The sequence below is a fragment of the Ailuropoda melanoleuca genome, chromosome 11 (genome assembly GCF_002007445.2).
Source record: "Ailuropoda melanoleuca isolate Jingjing chromosome 11, ASM200744v2, whole genome shotgun sequence".
NCBI lineage: Eukaryota > Metazoa > Chordata > Mammalia > Carnivora > Ursidae > Ailuropoda > Ailuropoda melanoleuca.
This window is the reverse complement of record NC_048228.1, coordinates 99,651,945-99,672,225: the sequence shown is the minus strand read 5'-3', so window position 1 is coordinate 99,672,225 and position 20,281 is coordinate 99,651,945. Positions and strand designations below refer to the sequence as shown.

General features: G+C 44.6%; 1 protein-coding gene across 1 annotated transcript in view; it reads left to right on the top strand.

Annotated features, from left to right (window-relative positions):
* Positions 1 to 425: 425 nt before the first annotated feature.
* The window catches only part of C1QTNF7 (C1q and TNF related 7), a 107,352-nt gene continuing 87,496 nt past the window's right edge, over positions 426 to 20,281 (top strand). The window contains exon 1 of the mRNA XM_019796428.2: positions 426 to 683. Coding sequence (XP_019651987.1) covers positions 671 to 683 — 13 coding nt within the window. The 5' untranslated portion in view covers positions 426 to 670. The remainder of the gene's footprint in view (positions 684 to 20,281) is intronic.

Sequence of the window (20,281 nt, the reverse complement as noted above, 5' to 3'; positions counted from 1 at the left end):
TGCATGGAAATAACTGTGTCAGCAAAAGTGATGTTTAAACACAATTTCACTAGTATCACTGTTCTATCATTTGAGAAAGAAACTTTTCTGTGCGCTTTTTCTTTTTTCTTTTTTCTTTTTTCTTTTTTTTTTTAGCTCCCAGTGAAGTGATGCCATTTGGTCTGAAGGCATCACTTGCAAAGGCAAAGAAGCAACTTGAAGTCACACAGTGAGAAGAGCTATGGATAAAAGAGAGAAATAGAATTGCTCAGATACCTGAAACCTTTGCTTCCCATTTGCCTCGGTCCAGGGTTTGCAGAAGAACGTCACTGGCTCCTACTCTTTCCTAACGAGCGTATATATTAAGCTCTTTGAAATGTGAGTATTATGGGAAGGATCGCAGTTGCTTTAAATTATAGACGTTGGCAAGTGGCGGGGAGGAGCGGGAGGTTGTTTAAGCTGAGAAAGACAGTTGCAAAACTTCGTGCAACAGCATGAGCTCCAAGCTTCAAACACATTCTCATGCTCAGAAGAGCACTTTATTTTTCATCGAGTTATTTGTTGTATTGTTTCGAAGCAGCTTTGAATAAGACGCGCATATTTCTGCTTTAAATTTTTTAATGGTTTCTAAATTCATGGGACAACCAAAGCAAGAAAGCCTCATGTTTTGGGGGAAATTTTGACATCAGCAATGTCTAGAAAAGGTAAGCCACTCTTTTCATTGCACTTTTTCTCTTTTGCCTTGTGTTTGGCCTTCGTCAAAAATATTTACTGGGAGAACTTAAGACAGCTACTTGTAAAGAAATTGGGAACTTGTAAAAATAGGTCAACAAATTATAAATCAGAGGTTGGAAAACCTCAGCCGTCATGCCTTCTCCTGCTTTCTATTCCGCTTGATGCAAACCTCTGTGAAATAGCTTTGACTATTTGAAAAAGGAGATTTCTCTTAGAAAATGTGTGCAGAAGATTCTTCAAAACCTCCTGATGTGTCTCACTTTTCACTAATATGGTGATGGGCTCATTTATTGCCTGGGTCAGAGAATCTGTGTTTTCTTATCCCGATATATGCAACCCAACTTTGTATTAACTCAGAAAACTTTCCCATTGAAGATTTTAAAATCACTCCAAAAAATTCTCTTAAGTGTGGTTACTATGACTTCTTATAAACTTGTCTTGCAGAATATGTTTTTAAATGTTAAATAAATCATTGGGCTTTTCCTTTGTAACAGCGTGATGAGGATGTTACGGCTATGATGTCCTGGGAGAAAAAAGTTCAGCTCCAAGTTTGTTCATTCCAATTGCAGTTGACTGACCATGCTAGTGTCTGGGTAGGATGACTTTGCCCTCTTGATTGTGCTTCTGATACAGGTAGGGAGCAGAGAGGCTTGAATATTCCTTAGTTTTCTATGGCATTGGTCATATGGGAAGTATGCTGTGGTTTTAGGTGGAGGGACCCATAAATCTGTGGTGTGTCGTTCTTATTTCCCTAGGAAAGTCTCTGTTATCAGATTTCCCATCTTTCTGAGGCAGAATTCCAGGTGCAAATAACTAGCTATCCACAGAGATCTATCAGCAAATTCTTCCGACCGGCTGTGATTTTAACAGAGTGTTCATTCCTCCGTGCACACATATGTACGCTCAGGCAGAGGCTGCAAAGCCGCATGGGTTTAGCCAAGCTTGAGTGGTCTGGGACACCTAGGCAACCTCAGTCTACAAAACCCACTGGTGCGGAAGCAAGAGCAAACATGCCTGTTGGGCCTGGGTGAGAATGTGAGGCTCTGCCCGGGGAAGCATGCTTGGGTTGGGAAGGGCTCTACCTGCCTTGCCGGACGAGCTGCTGCTCTGTTTCTGGGATATTTTTTTCCTTCCGTATCAAATTCTAATTATATAAGATGGATTATGGTGGCTTCCCCTACCTTTTGTGGTCTCAGTGGGAAAAAAAAAGAGGTTAAGATCAGAAGGACATTGTTACAGAGAAGAGAGAAGGCAGCTGGATCGGCTCATTGCAAGGTGGTCAAGAGAAACTGCTAGTTCCTTTCTCTCACCCCAGTCGTTAGTGGAGGAAGTGAGGGATCCATGCCTGCCACTCCGCTGTCCTTCTCCTCTCCGTGTCTTCCCTGCTTTCTCTTCCTCCCTCTACTTCTATCCACACCGGCCCTGCAAGCTCGAGAGAGGGAGCAGTGGGTTGGACGGACAAGATTATTACCATCTCCTCCTCTCCACCATTCCCAGGCCAGTTGGGGAAACCCCCACCCTATTTGGAGGGGGGTCTCCAGGACCCCACCCCATGACCTCATCACAGGCAGCCGGGGAGCTGGGATGGCCAGCGGTTGCATGGCGCCTGAGTGCACCCTGGGGAAGGGTGCGGCCCAGAAATGCGCAGTGTGGCATGACGTGGCTGCTGGGGAGCGGGGCGCGGACTTCCCATCACGGGCTCTTGTGGAGGCTGGCGGCATTTCTGGAAGCCAGGCCCGCCAGGCCCCACCTCTGGGCCTGAGAAGGCCCCAAAGAGGACAAAAACAAAAAGGCAATTAGAGTTGTTAATGAAGCCCCAAGCCAGCTGACTCATCGGAGGCCCAGCCACCAGGGGGGGCTTTGTAATGAAACCTGGACAACACCCTGGAAAGGACAGGTCAGGTTGGTCCCGAGAAGGACACTGATGAGAGGCCCAATGTGACCTAATCGTGCTCCTCACCTCGCAGAGGCTGGGGAGAGGCCACATCTGCAAGACACAGAGGGAGGACAGTGTTAACTAACGAACTGCCAGGGCGTTTGGGAACGATGCTGTCCAAACCTGAAAAGGTTTGGAGCCAGACTCAGCCCAGATCGCCAGCTACAGTCACACCCGCAGTCCATGACACGTGACCTGAAGAACCTCAGGCTTGGGAAGCGACCCCCTAGAGCAGCTAGGAAGATTGAAATTCGCTAAACTCTGAGGGTCCATTCTGGCCAAGAATCTTTACCAAGGCTCTTTGGACATGGCCCTTGACAGAGAGACCAAACATTAACAACAGTGGAGAACACAGAAGGGCTTTGCACATCAACCTGCTGACATCAAAGGAAACTCCTCGTAGAGCTGCATTTGAACTAGACCTTGGAGGAGGAATAAAATATCATGAGAGAGACAAGGGGGGCAGGAGCACGCAGGCAGAGGCCAGGGGGAAAAGGTGCAGAGGTGGAAAGGTCATGGCTGTTCCCATGAACCAAGGAGCTCGGGAAGGCAAGGCTCTGTTGCCCAAAGAGCATCCCAAGGAGTAAGACTTTCATGGGTTATTAATAGGAGGATAACAAAAGCATTTCCTGGTCAGGCAAATCCCAGAATGCGAAAAGCTGTGTACCACAGTGAGCCAGAACTCAGGTTCTGGGGTTACAGATATCTGATTCCATTCCCAGCTCCAACTCTTTTTTTTTTTTTTAAATTATATTACGTTAGTCACCATACAGTACATCCCCGGTTTCCGATGTAAAGTTCGATGATTCATTAGTTGCGTATAACACCCAGTGCACCATGCAATATGTGCCCTCCTTACTACCCATCACCAGTCTATCCCATTCCCCCGCCTCCCTCCCCTCTGAGGCCCTCAGTTTGTTTCTCATAGTCCATAGTCTCTAATGATTCATTCCACCTTCTGATTACCCCCCCTTTCTTTATCCCTTTCTTCCCCTACCGATCTTCCTAGTTCTTATGTTCCATAGATGAGAGAAATCATATGATAATTGTCTTTCTCTGCTTGACTTATTTCACTTAGCATTATCTCCTCCAGTGCCGTCCATGTTGCAGCAAATGTTGAGAATTCGTTCTTTCTGATAGCTGAGTAATATTCCATTGTATATATGGACCACAGCTTCTTAATCCAGTCATCTGTTGAAGGGCATCTCGGCTCCTTCCATGATTTGGCTATTGTGGACAATGCAGCTATGAACATTGGGGTGCATATGGCCCTTCTCTTTACTACGTCTGTATCTTTGGGGTAAACACCCAGTAGTGCAATGGCTGGGTCATAGGGTAGTTCAATTTTTAACTTTTTAAGGGACCTCCACACTGTTTTCCAGAGTGGCTGTACCAACTTGCATTCCCACCAACAATGTAGGAGGGATCCCCTTTCTCCACATCCTCTCCAACAATTGTTGTTTCTTGCCTTGTCTATCTTTGCCATTCTAACTGGCGTAAGGTGGTATCTCAGTGTGGTTTTGATTTGAATTTCCCTGATGGCTAATGATTTTGAACATTTTTTCATGTGTCTGTTAGCCATTTGTATGTCTTCATTGGAAAAGTGTCTGTTCATATCTTCTGCCCATTTTTTGATTTGTTTATTTGTTTCTCGTGTATTGAGTTTGAGAAGTTCTTTGTAGATCTTGGATACCAGTCTTTTATCTGTAGTGTCATTTGCAAACATCTTCTCCCATTCTGTGGGCTGCCTCTTAGTTTTTTTGTCTGTTTCCTTGGCTGTGCAGAAGCTTTTTATCTTGATAAAGTCCCATAAGTTCATTTTATCTTTTGTTTCTCTTGCCTTTGGAGATGTGTCATGAAAAAGGTTACTTTGGCCGATGTCGTATAGGTTGCTGCTTATGTTCTCCTCTAGGATTTTGATGGATTCCTGTCTCACATCGAGGTCTTTCATCCATTCGGAGTTAATTTTTGTGCATGGTGTGAGAGAGTGGTCAAGTTTCATTCTTTTGCATGTAGGTGTCCAATTTTCCCAACACCATTTATTGAAGAGACTGTCTTTTTTCCACCGGATGTTTTTTCCTGCTTTATCAAAGATTAGTTGCCCAAAGAGCCGAGGGTCCANCCAGCTCCAACTCTTAACTGCTGTGAGAACTTGGACTATTCAAGTTTCTTCATCTGTTCATTGAGGATAATAATTATATCCATTCTTAAAGGGGATAAAGAATCTGAGGATTAAATTAAAGAATTCACGTGAAGGGACTACTATCAAAGTATACGCCATGAAAGAGCTCACTGAATGTTAGCTAGTCTTATTAGCTGGTTTCTTTACTATAGGACTTCTCACACATTTTAGTTCTTACTACATCCTCTGTCTCTCCGTAGGTGGGTCATTAGAATCTAATGTTTTCCAAACTCATCAGAATGTAAAAATATTCCCCCTCCCCCCACTCCCAGGAGTATCACACAAACCATGGAATACAGAATGCATGATGGACAATGGCGAATCTGAGTTGCCCCAGTTAGTTGGGGCCATATGGCCTTCCAGCATGTGCATTTCCCAAGATTTAGTTGCAATTTATCAATCTCTACCAGCTTCTTCATGCACTGTCTTTCTTGTTTCTAGGAAACAAAAGCCCCACAAGTGGGATTCTCATATCTAAGGAAATTGACCTTTTCTTAAAACTATTGTCTACTTTTAGAGGGAAGAGAAAAGTGACGGCAAAGCAAATTGTTGTCAATCCAAATTTCACACCCAAAAGGGCAGCCTTTGCCTGTGGTTTGAGGGCCCATTGCATAGAGGGCAATGCACAGGACACAAGCTAACTAAAACATGATCCCACCTTTAAGGAGTTATCAATCCAATGGGGAAAACAGCAGGTGAGATCCAATACCTAAGAGGCAAAACTAGATTTACAAGGAAGAATACAAGAGAGCTCAAGGTGAATGAGAATTCATAAAAAAGGAGCTTGCAGTTCCCCGGAATAATCAGAGTAATATGTAATATTCTTTCATGTTTACCATGTACAAGGAACTATACCAAGCACTTCACAGTATGACTAACCCATAAATACTTCAGAAGGCTACATGGTGGGCGTTGACTTGCCCATCTCACAGAGGAGAAAATTGAGCCCTAGAGAAATTCAAAAACCTGCCTGAGATGTTCTAGAATGTAAGGGGCAGAGTGCAGTCTCAAACTCAGGCCCATCTAGTACTCTGTATCCCTCACCCAGGGAAGACTCCTTAGAGGAGATAAAATGTAATTTAGCCTTGAAGGATAGATAGGGATCGTTGGGAGGGGTATTCATTCCAGGCAGCAAGAACATAGCAAAAGCATGAAAGAGGACAGCGTGGGGAGTAGCAGCAGAACTCCCCTAGCAGAACAAAGTACATGCATACAGAGCAGAGGGAAATGAGCTCAAAAGACTTAGTTGGTAAAAAAAAAAAAAAAAAGAGAGAGAGAAAGAAAGAAAGAAAGAAAGAAAGAAGAAAGAAAGAAGAAAGAAAGAAAGAAAGAAAGAAAGAAAGAAAGAAAGAAAGAAAGAAAGAAAGAAAAGAAAAGAACCAGACTTGTTGGAATCAGATCATAGAAAGCCTTGAATGCCAAACCACAATGTTTAGATTTTTTTTTAATGGAATAATCATTGTAAGTTTGTAAATGAGAAAATTTGTAACTCCTTGGCAGATTATTAGAATGGTGATTTAAGATGATTAATCAGTGTCTAGAAGTGTCTAGAAGGGGCAGAGATGAAATCTCCAGTTAAGAAGCAGATGTTTTCCAGAGGAGAGATAAGAGCAGCAAGTGTTCACACAGCAGTTAAAGGGTGGAGATGCTCATTGGTCCCAGGCCCCTAAAGCTGCTACACCAAGGCCCTGACCATCACAGCGGTCTGTCAGAATAATAACCTTGAGGCCTCATTAAATCCAGATTCAACCCTACAAAATGGGAGGGGTGGGGGATGGAAGAGACAGGAGGAGTTAGTTGACGTCCAAGGGCCTTCCGACACCTCAAACTCCTTGAAGATAGACCGTTATGCAATTTATGGAAATCATTAACTCTACAGTCCCCTATTATTTCACATTTCCAGACTGCTTCTCCATATCAAGCAGGCATATTTCCAAAAGAATTTGAGGGTGTACAAAAGTTTTATGGCAATTACATAGTAGTGGTATTGGCACGCAGTGATTGGGGAAGAGTATATTTTAATATATCCCTTCAGGAGAAACATTCACCCATTATCCTGGCTGCGTGTTTTTTGCAAAAATTTAGCTGCCTACCTCTCTTGACGGAGGAGTCCTAACTGCAGTTCATACATCAGGACCTTGTAGCACTCCAAATGGTAGCGATTCATGTCGGGGGCATATGACCTCCTCCAGCTCCTTAAAAGGTGGTCAGCTTCCAGAGACTGGGAATTCATGCATCTTTAGATTCTTTGATGCTTTACCACTATGGCAGGTCTGACTTAATTTACAAATTCAGGTCTCCAAGAAGTGTCGATGCTTTCTTACTGTCCTTCCTTCAACTTGAATCTGATTCCAAGAGTCCACGCCAGCAGGAATTCAGGTTTCAGATATTACCCAGCTCCCGTCCCCATGACCTCCAGTACCAGGGAGGTCTTCCTTCAAGCTAGTTATTCCCACGCTTATAAATCGCCTGTCTCTTAGGTGTCTGTGGATTCTGCTTTCAAACCCTGCTTGAGAACTGGGAATCACTGTCCAGGCTGGGAACCTGTGTTTGAGCAATCCCGGGCCACACAGAGCCAACGTTTCCACTTCTCACAGATGTACCCATTCCTGACATTCAGTCTCCAGATCGGGGGTGGAGGGAAGTGGAAATCTCGTATCAAAGGCCTGCACTCCTCCTCTCCCAGCATACACACTTGGACTTGGACCTTCAGAAGATAAAGCAGGAAGTATTGCTTTCAAGGAATTTTTGCTTCCTGCTCTGCACAATCTTGAAACAAGGACACACAAAGGACAGGGCAACATTCTTGGAATAAGCTGGGGGTGGAGGACACAAATAAAGTTATTTTGTCACTCACCCAATAGGTATTCAACAATCATCAATGCAATGTGTGCCCCAATAACTAATGAAATGGTTCCTCCTAGGTTTGTCACCAGAGGGGGTATTATTATGATCAGATTAATAGATCCTTTTTAGTAAGCACCTACCCGGTGCCCATACTTTACATACGCCGTCTCCATATCTCCATTGTTCAGATGAGGAGAGGTGAGCAGCTCACCTGAGATCCCACAGGCACGATGAGGTAGGGCAGGTATTAAACTCAAGTTATGCCCATCTCCAAAACCCACACGCTCTCCATTCTGCCACATGGACTCCCAGAAAGGATTCCTGTTTTCTGTCTAGAGGTCTGCTCTTGACAGTTGCCTTTTCTAACTAAAATTTGTTTTAAACCAAGGGGTTTTTTTCACCATGAACATAGAGTGACTCTGGCTGACACAGTAATAATCCCATAGAGTGTTTACTAGCCCATCTCATCACCCATCTGCAGGCCCCACAGAGGCAGACAAAAGCAGGGGAAGGTGACTTGTCCAAGGCGATGGAGCTAGAAGGGGGTCAAACCCATGTTTGTCTGTCTCTACTTCAAGGGGAGGGAGTTAGTCCTCATTAATGAAAAGCAATTATAAAATAGCATTAAATATTTGCAGTTTTACAACCTTTTCATCTGCCAATAACAAAAAACCACAGACTATGTAGTTGCTTTCAACCCCATTCTGCCAGATGTTCCCTAACAATATTTGAGAACTGTCAGTAAGACGTTAGTTGGTAACCTTGCCAGTTGCCAAGGTCCCCAAAGGAGCTCATCCTCTTAAGTTGACAAATGATTTTTTTCAGTATCTTTCTTGCATCATTATTTTTTTTTTAGAAAAGAATTTTTTACAAAGTAATTTTTATCCCATTTCACTGTGAAGTCTAATTTGACATCAATGAAATCTTTGTCAAGAGATCCTTTGAATTTATCGCAATTACCAACCCTTTTATCATGCGTAGATTTCTATCAGTTTCTCGGGTCATTAGCATCTCCTCTTGTCCTTCACAATAAAGACCATATTCCTTGGAATGGTCTTGGACGGCCTTTGAAAATCTGTCTTTGGACCACAATCTTTGTCCACGTTCTTCCCTCCTGTTCCCCGTGTTTCCATATACCCAGGTATACTAAATACCACAGACGGGGGGCTTCAACAACAGAAATTTATCTTCTCACGGTTCTGGGGGCTGGAAGTCTAAGACCAAGGTATCAGTAGGTTTGGTTTCTTCTGAAGCCTCTCTGCTTGGCTTGCAGACGGCTGCCTTTTTGCTGTGTCCTCACATGGTCTTTCCTCTATGCAGAGAAGCCCGAGTAGCTCTTTGTGTGTCCAAATGTCCTCTTCTTATGAGGGTGCCAGTCAGATTGGATTAGGGTCCCCTTTCCAGGCCTCATCGTAATTTCCTCACAGCTTTAAAGGCCTTACCTCCATATATTCATATTCTGAGGTATTTCAACATGGAACTTCAGGGGGACACGATTCAACCCAAAACAACCCAATACTTGTGCAGAAGTAAACACAGTTTCTCTGGCACCCCTTTTCTCTATGTGTCATAGGTCTAAAGAATTGAGTCCGTTCCCTTGCCTTTGTATGGATTACGCTGAATCATATAAAATGGCTGAACTTCAACCATTTTATTACCTACCAAAAATGGCAATTTTATATGATTCTAACATGATCTGGAAACTTAACAAAAACTTTCATTTTTTGATGACAGTTTATGTGCCAGGCCCTTAAAATATCTCAGAAATTGTTAATCATATCCTTGTTTATCCCTGAGGCTGAGAGGGAATGGTATCCAAACAGACTTTTAGAATGTTTTTAAAGATTTTATTTATTTACTTGAGAGAGAGAGAGATCACGAGCGGGGGGGGGGGGGGGAAANGGGGGGGGTGGAAGAAATAGAGGGAGAAGCAGAGTCCCCACTGACGCGGGACTCGATCCCAGGACCCTGCGATCACGACCTGAGCCGGAGGCAGACACTTACCCGACTGAGCCCCCCAGGAGCCCCAAACAGACTTTTAGAATTTATCCCCACTTACAGATCTCACCTCCAGCTTCAACGCCACCAGTAACAAAAAGTTAATACTTAATAAGGTAGCACCTTCCATTAAAACTTCCAGGAAGTTCTTTATTATGCCCAGAATATGACCCTTTTTAATGTTTCTCTGTTAGTCCTTGTGCTGTTTTTAGCAGTAGCAAGGAAAAGTCCACTTGAAGATGTCACTATATGCCTTCCCACCCTCCCCGCCCCCTCCCACACACTTACAGGGAGGACTTGCCCCTGGACACCGTGGGGTTCACTGAGGATACTCATGCCCCTCTTGAAACAAACACCCATACCTGAACACCAAATTCTAGACAAGTTTTACATCTAGTGCTAACCCCATACCAACTTTCTAGGATGAAGAGAGGCTACTTGGAGTCCTGCATGGAGAAAGGACCTGAACTCACTCTAGACGTAGCAGGAAAGAATGTACGATGAAATTAGTGAATCTAAGAGAGAATCAGGTACTTTCTAGAGCTGGGCTAGCTACTGCTCTTCATATTGTCTACAGCCCAGACTGCAGGGAGACCAGTTCACTCTCTCTGATGTGAGCCTTCTATTTTCCTCAATGCTACAGTAGCTTCAGCTTTGCTAGCAAGCCCATCGCAAGAAACACTCAGATTATTTTTTTGAACTTAGTTGTAGCAAGGTCTATTTTGACCCACGTTGTGGTGTTGCTTTTCTTCATAGTTAACTAGAAAGAATGAAGAATCAGGAACTGTGCTGGCTCCGCGTGCCATTTTCAGCCCTCACCCTTCCTGCTTGCGCAAGTTTTTGAACTCTGAGCCTCTGTTTGTTCATCATTGAAAATGGGAATAACATATCCCTACTCCACTGGACTCCCTGGAAATAGCCAATGAGATATTACGTGAGAAAAATATGCAAGCTAGAAGGTGATACAAATTCCTGTTATTGTGAGGAGCCTGATATTTTTGGCCAGCCAGCTAATCTTTCCCTCGGCCTCCTTGTTTTTATGGAATTGCTTCTCACTGGATAGACTGACTTCTAGAAGGGGATTAAAACAAAAGCACAAGCAAGAGAAAGGAATACACGCCGGACGCTCGGTAAATGGGCTTGCATGTGAGGGAAACGTGTCAAGGGGAAGGATTTCAGCCAAGAGGAAAGTGTTTCCATGATGCTGTCAAAGCAGAGTGACAAAACGCAGACTGGCTCTCCCGGGGGCTCGTTTTGATCAGCCAAGGCCTCGGGTGTTTGTTTTGCAATGATTTATGCTCACCATTTGCTCACACGGTTCTACGCGGTTATTCTAATACTTTTTCCTGCAACAGAAAGTGTACCCATTTCTCAGCATTATCAACAACACATTAGCAGAGCTCTACGCGATACATTAAGTCAAGGGCTACCGCTCGAAAGCTATTGGACCTCGCAGGAAGTGCGCATGAGTGAAAAGCAGGGGGGCAGAGACCCTGGGGACTGCGGGGGTGTGGGGGGCAGTGTCCCGCCTCTGAAGTGGGCAGACAGCCCACTCTAGTGGGCCGTGTCCCTGAGGCAATGTGGCCTCATGGTGCTAGATTTTCAGAAGTTTCAAGTAATCCATATATCTGGGTTTGTATGTGAAATGTTCCTTTTTAAAAAACACCAACCGTGTTTTTGACCCTTAGAAATGGCGATTTCATGTGATTTAACCCAATATAATCAAGAAACAAAAACACAGTTCCCACTTTCTTATTGTATGGGAAATCTCAAGAGCCTTTGCTCTTCAAAAAACTTTCCTAAGTAAACATGCTTGCACGTGCACTCAGCACTAACAGCTATCCTCAACGAGGGTGCTCCCTGCCCAGAAGGTACTCGTGTGGTAAAGCCTTCTTTAATTCTTTCAGCACCCCCAATAAGGCTGGTCCTGTTTATCGCTTTTTGCAAATGAGACCCAAAGCCTCACCATCCATTAGCAATGACACATGTGTGCATGAACATATCATCTCCTGGCCAACAGAGCTGGTATCCTTGTGTCCTTCGAATTGAAGGAGGAAATGTAAAGTGCATGTCATTACCCACCCCCCAAGTGTGGGCAGGTTGGGGTGAATGCTGATTCTCCTGGCCTCTCGTGGTAACCTCCAATCTCCATACCCCTTGTATGAGTTCCTTCAGGCTGCCATAACAGAAAAATGCCACGGCTGGGGACGTGAACCACAGAAATCTATCTTCTCATAGTCCTGGAGGCTGGAAGTCTAAAAGCAAGGTGCCAGCAGGGTTGGTTTCTAGTGAAAACCCTCTTTCTGGCTTGCAGACTGCTGCTTTCTTGCTGGGTCCTCACATGGCATCAAAAGAGAGAAAGAGAGTGAGAGAGATCTGGTGTCTCTTCCTCTTACGAGGACACCAGTCCTATTGGATTAGGGGCCCACCCCCCCAACCTTGTTTACCTTCATTACTTCCTTAAAGGTCTTATCTCCAAATATAGTCACATTGAGGATTAGGGCTTCAACATGTGAATGGGGGAGGGGGACGCCATTAAGTCCATAACACCCCCAACTCTTTCCATGGAGACACCGTGTTTCCCTCCCATGGAGACTCCCCCTCTTCTGCCATTTTCTTCATTTTCCTGTTCACACCCCTTGTCCTGCTCCCACCTGCCCGAATCACTCAGCCAGCTCCCTCCATGTCCCACCATTTCATTCTTCTACACAATCTCTCCTTTCTCCCTTCCCTCCCCTCTCCCACTTCTCCATCTACTTCTCTTTCTCTGCTTTTTCTGCCCGTCTCTTCCATTCCGGCCACCCTCTTCTCCAAAATACCATCTTCTCCCCACTTTCTCCTCACCCTCTGCTCCCTGCCTTCTCCTCAGGCCTAGATTCCATCTTTGTGTGTGTGTGTGTGTGTGTGTGTGTGTGTGTGTGTGTGTGTGCTCTCCATAACTGGAGTGCCTAACACTGTGCCTGGTACAGAACGGAAACCCCAGAAATGTCAGGGTGCCCCTCCCACACAGGCTTTGAAGCAAGTTCAAAGAGAAATGCAAAAGGAAGCATTTTAAGTGGAAATAGAAAATCAAAGCCATGAGATGGAGGAGGGACAAAATGTGTGAACCACAAGGACGAATCTGGTTACTGTGATTGAGCGTGAAATTTCACTTCCTGGCAGCCTAACCCCATCTTTTCAGATTTCAAGTGACTTGTGTATTCTCTGGCATGCTCAGGGTGCAGGGCCGCCCAAGGGGGGTGACTTCCCTTTCTGTTGCCCTGACCCCTTCCCGCCCTGGAACAAGTGTCCTTCCCCACATCTCAGCTCACTTTTCAGTCGTGGCTACGCAGGGCTGTGTTGTGTTACCATCTCACTCACATCCTATTTAAATGTTGTTTTGCGTGGTAAAGCATGCAAATCTTATAATTAAGGCAATTGATAGTTGAAGCTGTTGCCATGGTGTCGCTGGAGGGAATCTGCAATCCGTGGTCAATCACAAAGCTTTCTGAATGCAGGTTCAAGGGACAGCTGGCTGGTTTGGGGAGAAAGGGATCACAGAAAGTGGGGAGGGAGGAGTAGGGAGGAGGAACAGAGTGGGGGCGGGGGGTTGTGTGTGGAAAGAAAGGTTTTGCTGGATCCTTACTGTTTTCCCAGTAGACACTCATTTTCCTCATCTTTCCCGATCATGAGCTCTTTCCTTTTCCTCTCACTATTACCTTCCTTCTGAGGCCCACAGAGAAATCCTGTCTCCACCGTAGGCCGCTCCCTCCGAAGGAGCACCTAGTCCTTCATTTCCCACACTGTCTGCTGAACAGAGAAAAGGAACCACCACTGCAAACTTTCCCGTGTTGCTGTTGACCCGGCCATTCTCCACAACGGGTCAGTGCCTGAGGCTATCACTGCTCTGTTAGACTCTAGACACCACTTGTCAAGAGGCCTATTGTCAAGCTAAATAGGGGTGGCTTGGGTGACAGGAAGAGGAGAAGTGTTAAAAACCAAAGCACCCAGAAGGATGGCAGGGTCCCACCCTGGAGAAGGGGAAAGGGGCAGGAGATACAAAACTGATTTCAGGTATTTGAATATTTCCCTCAGGAGGGACTTCTGAAGCAGATCTCCAAGATTTGGCATCAATTACTTAAGATTCTTAATCCATAGAGGATTTGACCCGAGTTATAGCAGCTCTATCATTTTCTAGGATTGTATTCTGGGGCAACTAACTCTTCCTATGTCCATCTCCTTGCTGTAAAAAATGAGGAAAATAGTATCCTCGTCAAAGTTGCTGTGAGGATATAATATGGTGCTCAATCAATCATGGCTAACGTTAATATTCCTGGTACCTCTGTTGAGATGCAGTAAAGAGAAAGCGTTAGATATACAGGGTTATTAAAATATAAGATTTTCCCTCCCTCCCTTCCTTCCTTCCTTCCTTCCTTCCTTCCTTCCTTCCTTCCTTTCTCTTCCTTCCTTCTTTCCCTTCTCTCCCTCCCTTCTCTCTTTCCCCATAGCCATCCAGCTGTACCCTGAACTTACATTCAGTAAGCTTTCTGATTAACCAAGAATTGCAAATTTCCTTTAGCAACACTATAGCAACAACCCCAACTATAAATTGCCTTACTCACAAAACTGCATTCTAAACAGGATTTGAGTGAGACCCTGAAAGAGATTCAGAAGTATTTGCAAGTGGAGGAAACAGCTCTGCAATAACATATAAATGAAGGAGAGGGGGAGTCTTAGCTGCGGTTCTCAACCTTAGCTGCACCTTAATCACCAACAAGGGAGTTTTGAAAAATCCCAGCACCCAGGCTGCACACCAGACCATTACATAAGAACCTCTAGGGGGTGGGATCCAGGCATCAATCATTTTTACCCCACCACCCCCCGCCAGGTGATCCTAATATGCAGCCAAGATTGAGACCTGCTGTCTTAGAGGAAGTGGTGGCCAACAGGCTGGAAGGCTGCAGAATTGACAAGGCTGTACGCTGTAGGCGGTGTGAGCATGTTGGTGACTTTCTAGGCCCTATAGAGACCTTTCAGGAGAACTGCGGAAACAGAAAGCAAGCTGTGAAAGGAGCAGGAGGCTACGAAGAGACTCCAGCCCACGAGGCTCCATCCTTCAACAGATGTGGTAGACCAGGAAGGGAAGGGTGAGGAGCAGAGCTTGAGGAGTTAGCAAAAGCAAAATAATTTCTTTTTAGAATACAGGGACCTGAACATATTTGAGCCAGAGATGAATCTACCATATCTTGTATGCTTGCAATTTAAATTTTGGAACATAGTGAAAAAATGTTTGCATCGATCTGGTAAATTTCATCTGGACAATTTCAGGTTCATCACAGAGTCGTGACCAAATGTGCTCTCTGCTTTACACTTCATCCCTTGTTTCATTTTAACTGTCACTTGTTACATTTTCTGCTGTGTGTCAAATATGTTACTTGATGACCTCTGGGAAACCTCACAAATCCTGTAGAGTGGCTGCCTCCCATTTTACAAATAAGGAAATTCTTAGGATGAGGAAATGAGATTCAGAGAGGTGGGGTGGTTTGCCCAGAGTCAGTAAGTGGCAAACCAGGACTCAAACCTGGGTCCGTATGACCCCAAAGCCCACAGGTCTTTTCACCCTGCCATTGCACCACCAGATAAAACACAAATTCAATCCTTGGACTGCTGCATGCTCCCATGGAAACCCACAAAATGACAAAAACTATGACCTGAAAGGTCATGTCCCAGCTGCAGGGCCTCTGAGTAAAATGAATGAAGAGTGGAAAATGTATCAGAGGCTGCAGCTCCTGCTTTGCGTCGCAGAGAGCTTGAGCAAGAGGGGGTGGGCTCAAGGCCTTCTGCATCATTGACACAAGTACCCGGTAGTGGATATGCCGCCAGAACCGGGTTCTGACAACTGACCCTGATCTGAAAATGCAGCATCCTGAGCTCAGGTGCAGTATGGTTCAGACAGAAACAGTCACACTCAACGATATTCCTCTCCACCATCTGCCCACTCCTTCCTCCTTCCCTGGACATGTAGTCCTTGCTGACCTCTGCCTGCCAAATCATTCAACACATGCCAGCTCATTTGGCCACCTTCACTTGCTGAAACCGAATCTCCACGTCCCTTGATTACCCTTGAAAACTGATTAGTGTCTATTTGCAAGCAATACTTTCCTTCTGTACATCCAGGTATATATATGGACCAGAGGGCTGCTCTGCTTTCTGGAATATTAGCTTAGAGGAGAACGAAATTTAATAAAAAATATAATATTAGCTCCAAATAGCTACATAATCTGTGTCAAAGAGATGATTTCCATTTGGGCTGCCATCTGTAGGTATTATTATTAGTTATCCCTTGCACTCAGATGGTGGACGGAGCAAAACATTGTTTTCCCTTCCAATCAAAAACCCTAGAAATTGCTGATGCAATGTCCACATAAAAGAACCAGTGAAATTTTGTGTTGCCTTTTAAAAAAATATTTTAATGTCATATTTTAAAAGAAACTGGCCAGCAAGTTCATTCCAGGACAAGTTTTAGATTCTTTGCAAATCTAATTGGGTAAGACCGTAACAGAGACTATTTAGTTTGGACAAACAAACTGCCAACATGCCCATAAAAGGGAGAACTGGCTGAGCAGTTTTCTTTCAGCTCTTACTTTCAGATTTTCTTCAAAAGTTAGTCTAAGAAAAATTTGAAAGAAACCATGAGATATACCCATAGAACACAAACACCTCAAATAGAGCCTGGGTTTCAACCAAATTGGTCTGGAGATTTTGTGGTGATTCAGACAAAATTCCTGTCTATGATATCCCTAACTGATTATAAAAGTCATAGAATAAAGGAAAGGGGGACATTTGCTGAGTGCCCACTGTGTGTCTGATGTGTGCTTGATGTCCTCACTGTTAGACAAGCCTTATCTCATTCTGTCTTCCCAGTCAGCCCCTGAGATTAGTGTTGTTCCCATTTACCAGGAAAGAAAGAAGCTGAGTTATGAGCTTGAGAACGAAACTAATATTTGTCAAATGTGTTTGAACCAATGAATGAATGAATCTTAGGTGACCAAATATAGATAGATAGATAGATCAAATATATTTGATATATCTTTTAAATTAAGATTTATTTATTTATTTATTTATTTGAAGACAGAAAGAGCTTAAGCAGGGGGAGGGGCAGAAGGACAAGCAGGGAGAAGGACAAGCTGAGTAGGGAGCCTGACTTGGGACTTGATCCCAAGACCCTGGGATCATGACCTGAGCTGAAGTCAGAAGCTTAACGTACTGAGCCACCCAGGCACCCCTGTGTGTGTGTGTGTGTGTGTGTGTGTGTGTGTGTGTGTGTGTGTATATTTTTTAAAGAATTTTATGAGGTAGATAGGTACATTAACTATTTTATCATTGTGGACTGGAGCATATAAATGAAATTTCTTTTTTCTCTAAAGATTTTTATTTATTTATTTGACTGATAGAGAGAGACCGAGCACAAGCAGGGGGAGCAGCAGGCAGAAGGAGAGGGAGAAGCAGGATCCCTGCTGAGCAAGCAGCCCAATGTGGGGCTCAATCCCAGCACCCTGGTATCATGACCTGAGCCAAAGGCAGAGCTTAACCGACTCAGCCATCCAGGCGCTCCTATAAATGAAATTTCAAATGATAGTGCCTAACCAAAACAAGGACATTTTGAAGTAAAATAGATAGATATACATATCTATTTTATGTAATATATATACATATATATGTGTGTGTGTGTATATATATATGTGTATATATATATATGTGTGTATATATATATATATATATATATATAATGTAACACTTCTAATGTAACACTTCTAATCCTTGAAGTCCAAAGCTGATGTTTTCTGTGTCCAAAGCTTCAGTCAAGGAAGAGCCCAGTATTTGTGGGTCTCTGTGAGGAAGGGCCGCCAGCCGGTCCTCCTCCACAGCTGTTTGTGGAAGGCTGATTGTGCGCCCTTCATCCTCATCAAAACCCACCTGCTAGCTGGGGAAATGAGGCTAAGAAGTCCCAAACTTCAAAGGAGAGGAGGCCAGACAGGGTCTTGAAGGAATGAGAGGACCCACATGTCCTAGAGGAACACAGCAGAAAAGACTTGCATATGGAGTCCTTGTGGAGGCCAAGCAGGCCTGTTTAATCAGAGTTCTGGAAGGAAAGTACTGAGATTAAAGTTAGATAAGGTTTGGATTAGAGTTCCAACTGTGAAAGACTGAAAGGCAGGAGAGGTAATGTTGACTTTATCCTCAAGGAACTGGGGAACCCATCAGAGGCTTTTGAGTGAGGGAGACATTTGGGATACAGAATTTTAGAAGGATGGACCTGGCCACGGTGTGAGACAGGGACTGAAAGCAGGGAGGCCAGAGGGAGAACTTTCCTCAGGATTCCATGACAGTCTGAAGGCCATGGCTGTTGGTAGGCTCCGCATGCCATCTGGCCTCTGCTGCATCCAGTTCTGGAGGAACCAGGCGTCTATGGGCTGTTTGTGCCCAACCCAATGGCCTCCTGCTGAATGGGCTGAATCTGGTGGCCTTTGATGTGCAAATGTCATCCTGACAGTGAAGGAATTCCAGGAACTCTTCCAGCCCAGCATATCCACCAAAGAAGGAAGCTCCATAGACTCATGTTGACCTTAGGAAGCAGGAAGAGGAGATAAGGGGAAAGCCACCAGGGGGGAAAATGTGCTTGCCTCCTAAAAAATTTTTGCCAATGCTGTAGGGTACAAATTTAAATCAGGGCCCCAAAGCAGAAATGTCAGAATGTGAAGGGCTCACTTGAACTTTGTTAATACTTAGAGAATGATTTCAGAGAGACGTTGCTGCCTCACGCCACTCTGTTCATGTATGCAGACGCGTCACCACTAGATTCTTGCTTTTATTAGAGCAACGTCTAGAGATCGATGCACTAGGAATATTCTGGCGAGGCCTTGCTTTGGGGCAGGTAATAGTCACTGCTGTTTACAGGTTGTGAAAGTTCAAGAAGACCATGTGGGAAAAGGGGCTGGAAAGCTTGGATTGAGTCTCAGTCTGCTTAGCCAGATGACGTTGGGAAAATTCATTCAGCTCAGAATAGTAACACAAACACGAGGACCAGATGAAAGAATGTAGGTGGACAGTGTCATACCGGAGGGAAGGAACCCACACAGCAGTGAGCAGGGCCATAAATCAACACCTGCAGGACAAGGCAAGAGAAGCAAATGGAAGCTGTGGGCCCGGGGAAGACCCTACCGCCCAACCATAAGAGGACACCAACCACCAAAACCCTCTCCATTTATTTTCTGTTTTTTAAATAATAGCAGCTAATTCAGATCATCAGGTAAGCCCCAAACAAAACAGCAGATCAAACTTGGCTGCCAGTTTGCAAACAAGGACCGACAACCTGCACACTCGTGCTCAACCCCGTGTCTGCCACCTGCTAGCCCGTTTAAACAAATTCCGCACCTTCTCTGAGGCTTACTTTTCTCAGCAAAGAAATGTGGATGATAAGGGCCAGGCAGAGGGCAGTGGTGGAGATGAGCTGAGACCAAGTGCTGGGGGCTCCCCATCACGTGACAGAAAGCCCCAGGTATTAACCTTTTAGTTGCTGGTCTGCTGAAGGGTCTGGTGGGTGGGAGGCTGGCACAACAGCTTTTACCAAAGCCTGCCATCCAGTTTCCAGTCCCCCATACTGTCCAATAAGTAATGACAGTTATTATTAAGGCTCAGTTAAGGTTTCTGTCTTGTGCCTGTTCCTTACCATCCAGAATGGTTTTCACACCATTCGAAATTTCTCTGCATTAAGGGGGATAACATATGAGAAAGACGTAGGCCTATCTCTGACTCTAAGAGGACACATGATTTTTTTTATAATTATATTTTTTAATTTAATTTTTTTATTATGTTCAGTTAGCTAGTATATAGTACATCATTAGTTGACACGTGACATTTAAATGACTTCACAGGACAGAGTGATGTGAGCTGGTCTCTGCAGCCGGGGGACCCCCGATGTGCTTGGGTTTGGCATCAGGGGCCTGGCAGGTGCAATAACCATGGTCTGGCCCATGGAAACGGCTTGCAGGGGCCTCCTTTTGGCCAGGCAGCCGTCCTCTAGACAGTGAGGGCTTCAGGACTGGAGCAGGTGACCAGGCATTGAGGAGTGAGGTCTAGGAACAAAAATAATCCTTCAGTCTTTTAAAACACATAGACTCAATTCTTGCAATTCCCAGTAGTTCTGTTCAATGTAAAGTCATTCCAAAGACTGATTTAGCAGATACTGAATCTCTGCTCCTGGGGAAAACACAGGGTTAGGGTCCTGCCAGCTTCTGGTGGGTGTTTTCAGCAGTGGATCAATATATAATCTTGTTTTACATGTGTTTCTGTTTAAAGGCACTTTATTTAATGCGTATTGTTGATTCATTAACATTGAACTCATGGCCAACAGCACATAATTCATGCCTGAATGAAGTTTATCTTACGTAAGTTTCTCCATAAGGCACCTCGCAGTCCTCTTGTGCTTAGGACCACTAGAAAGGACTTTTACACTTGGGGGCCATTTGAACAGCAAAATCACCACCACCACCCCCCCAAAAAAACCCTAAGAGTGCCCAAAATGTGTCACTAAACCTACTTGCTAAAACGATACTTGTTTATAG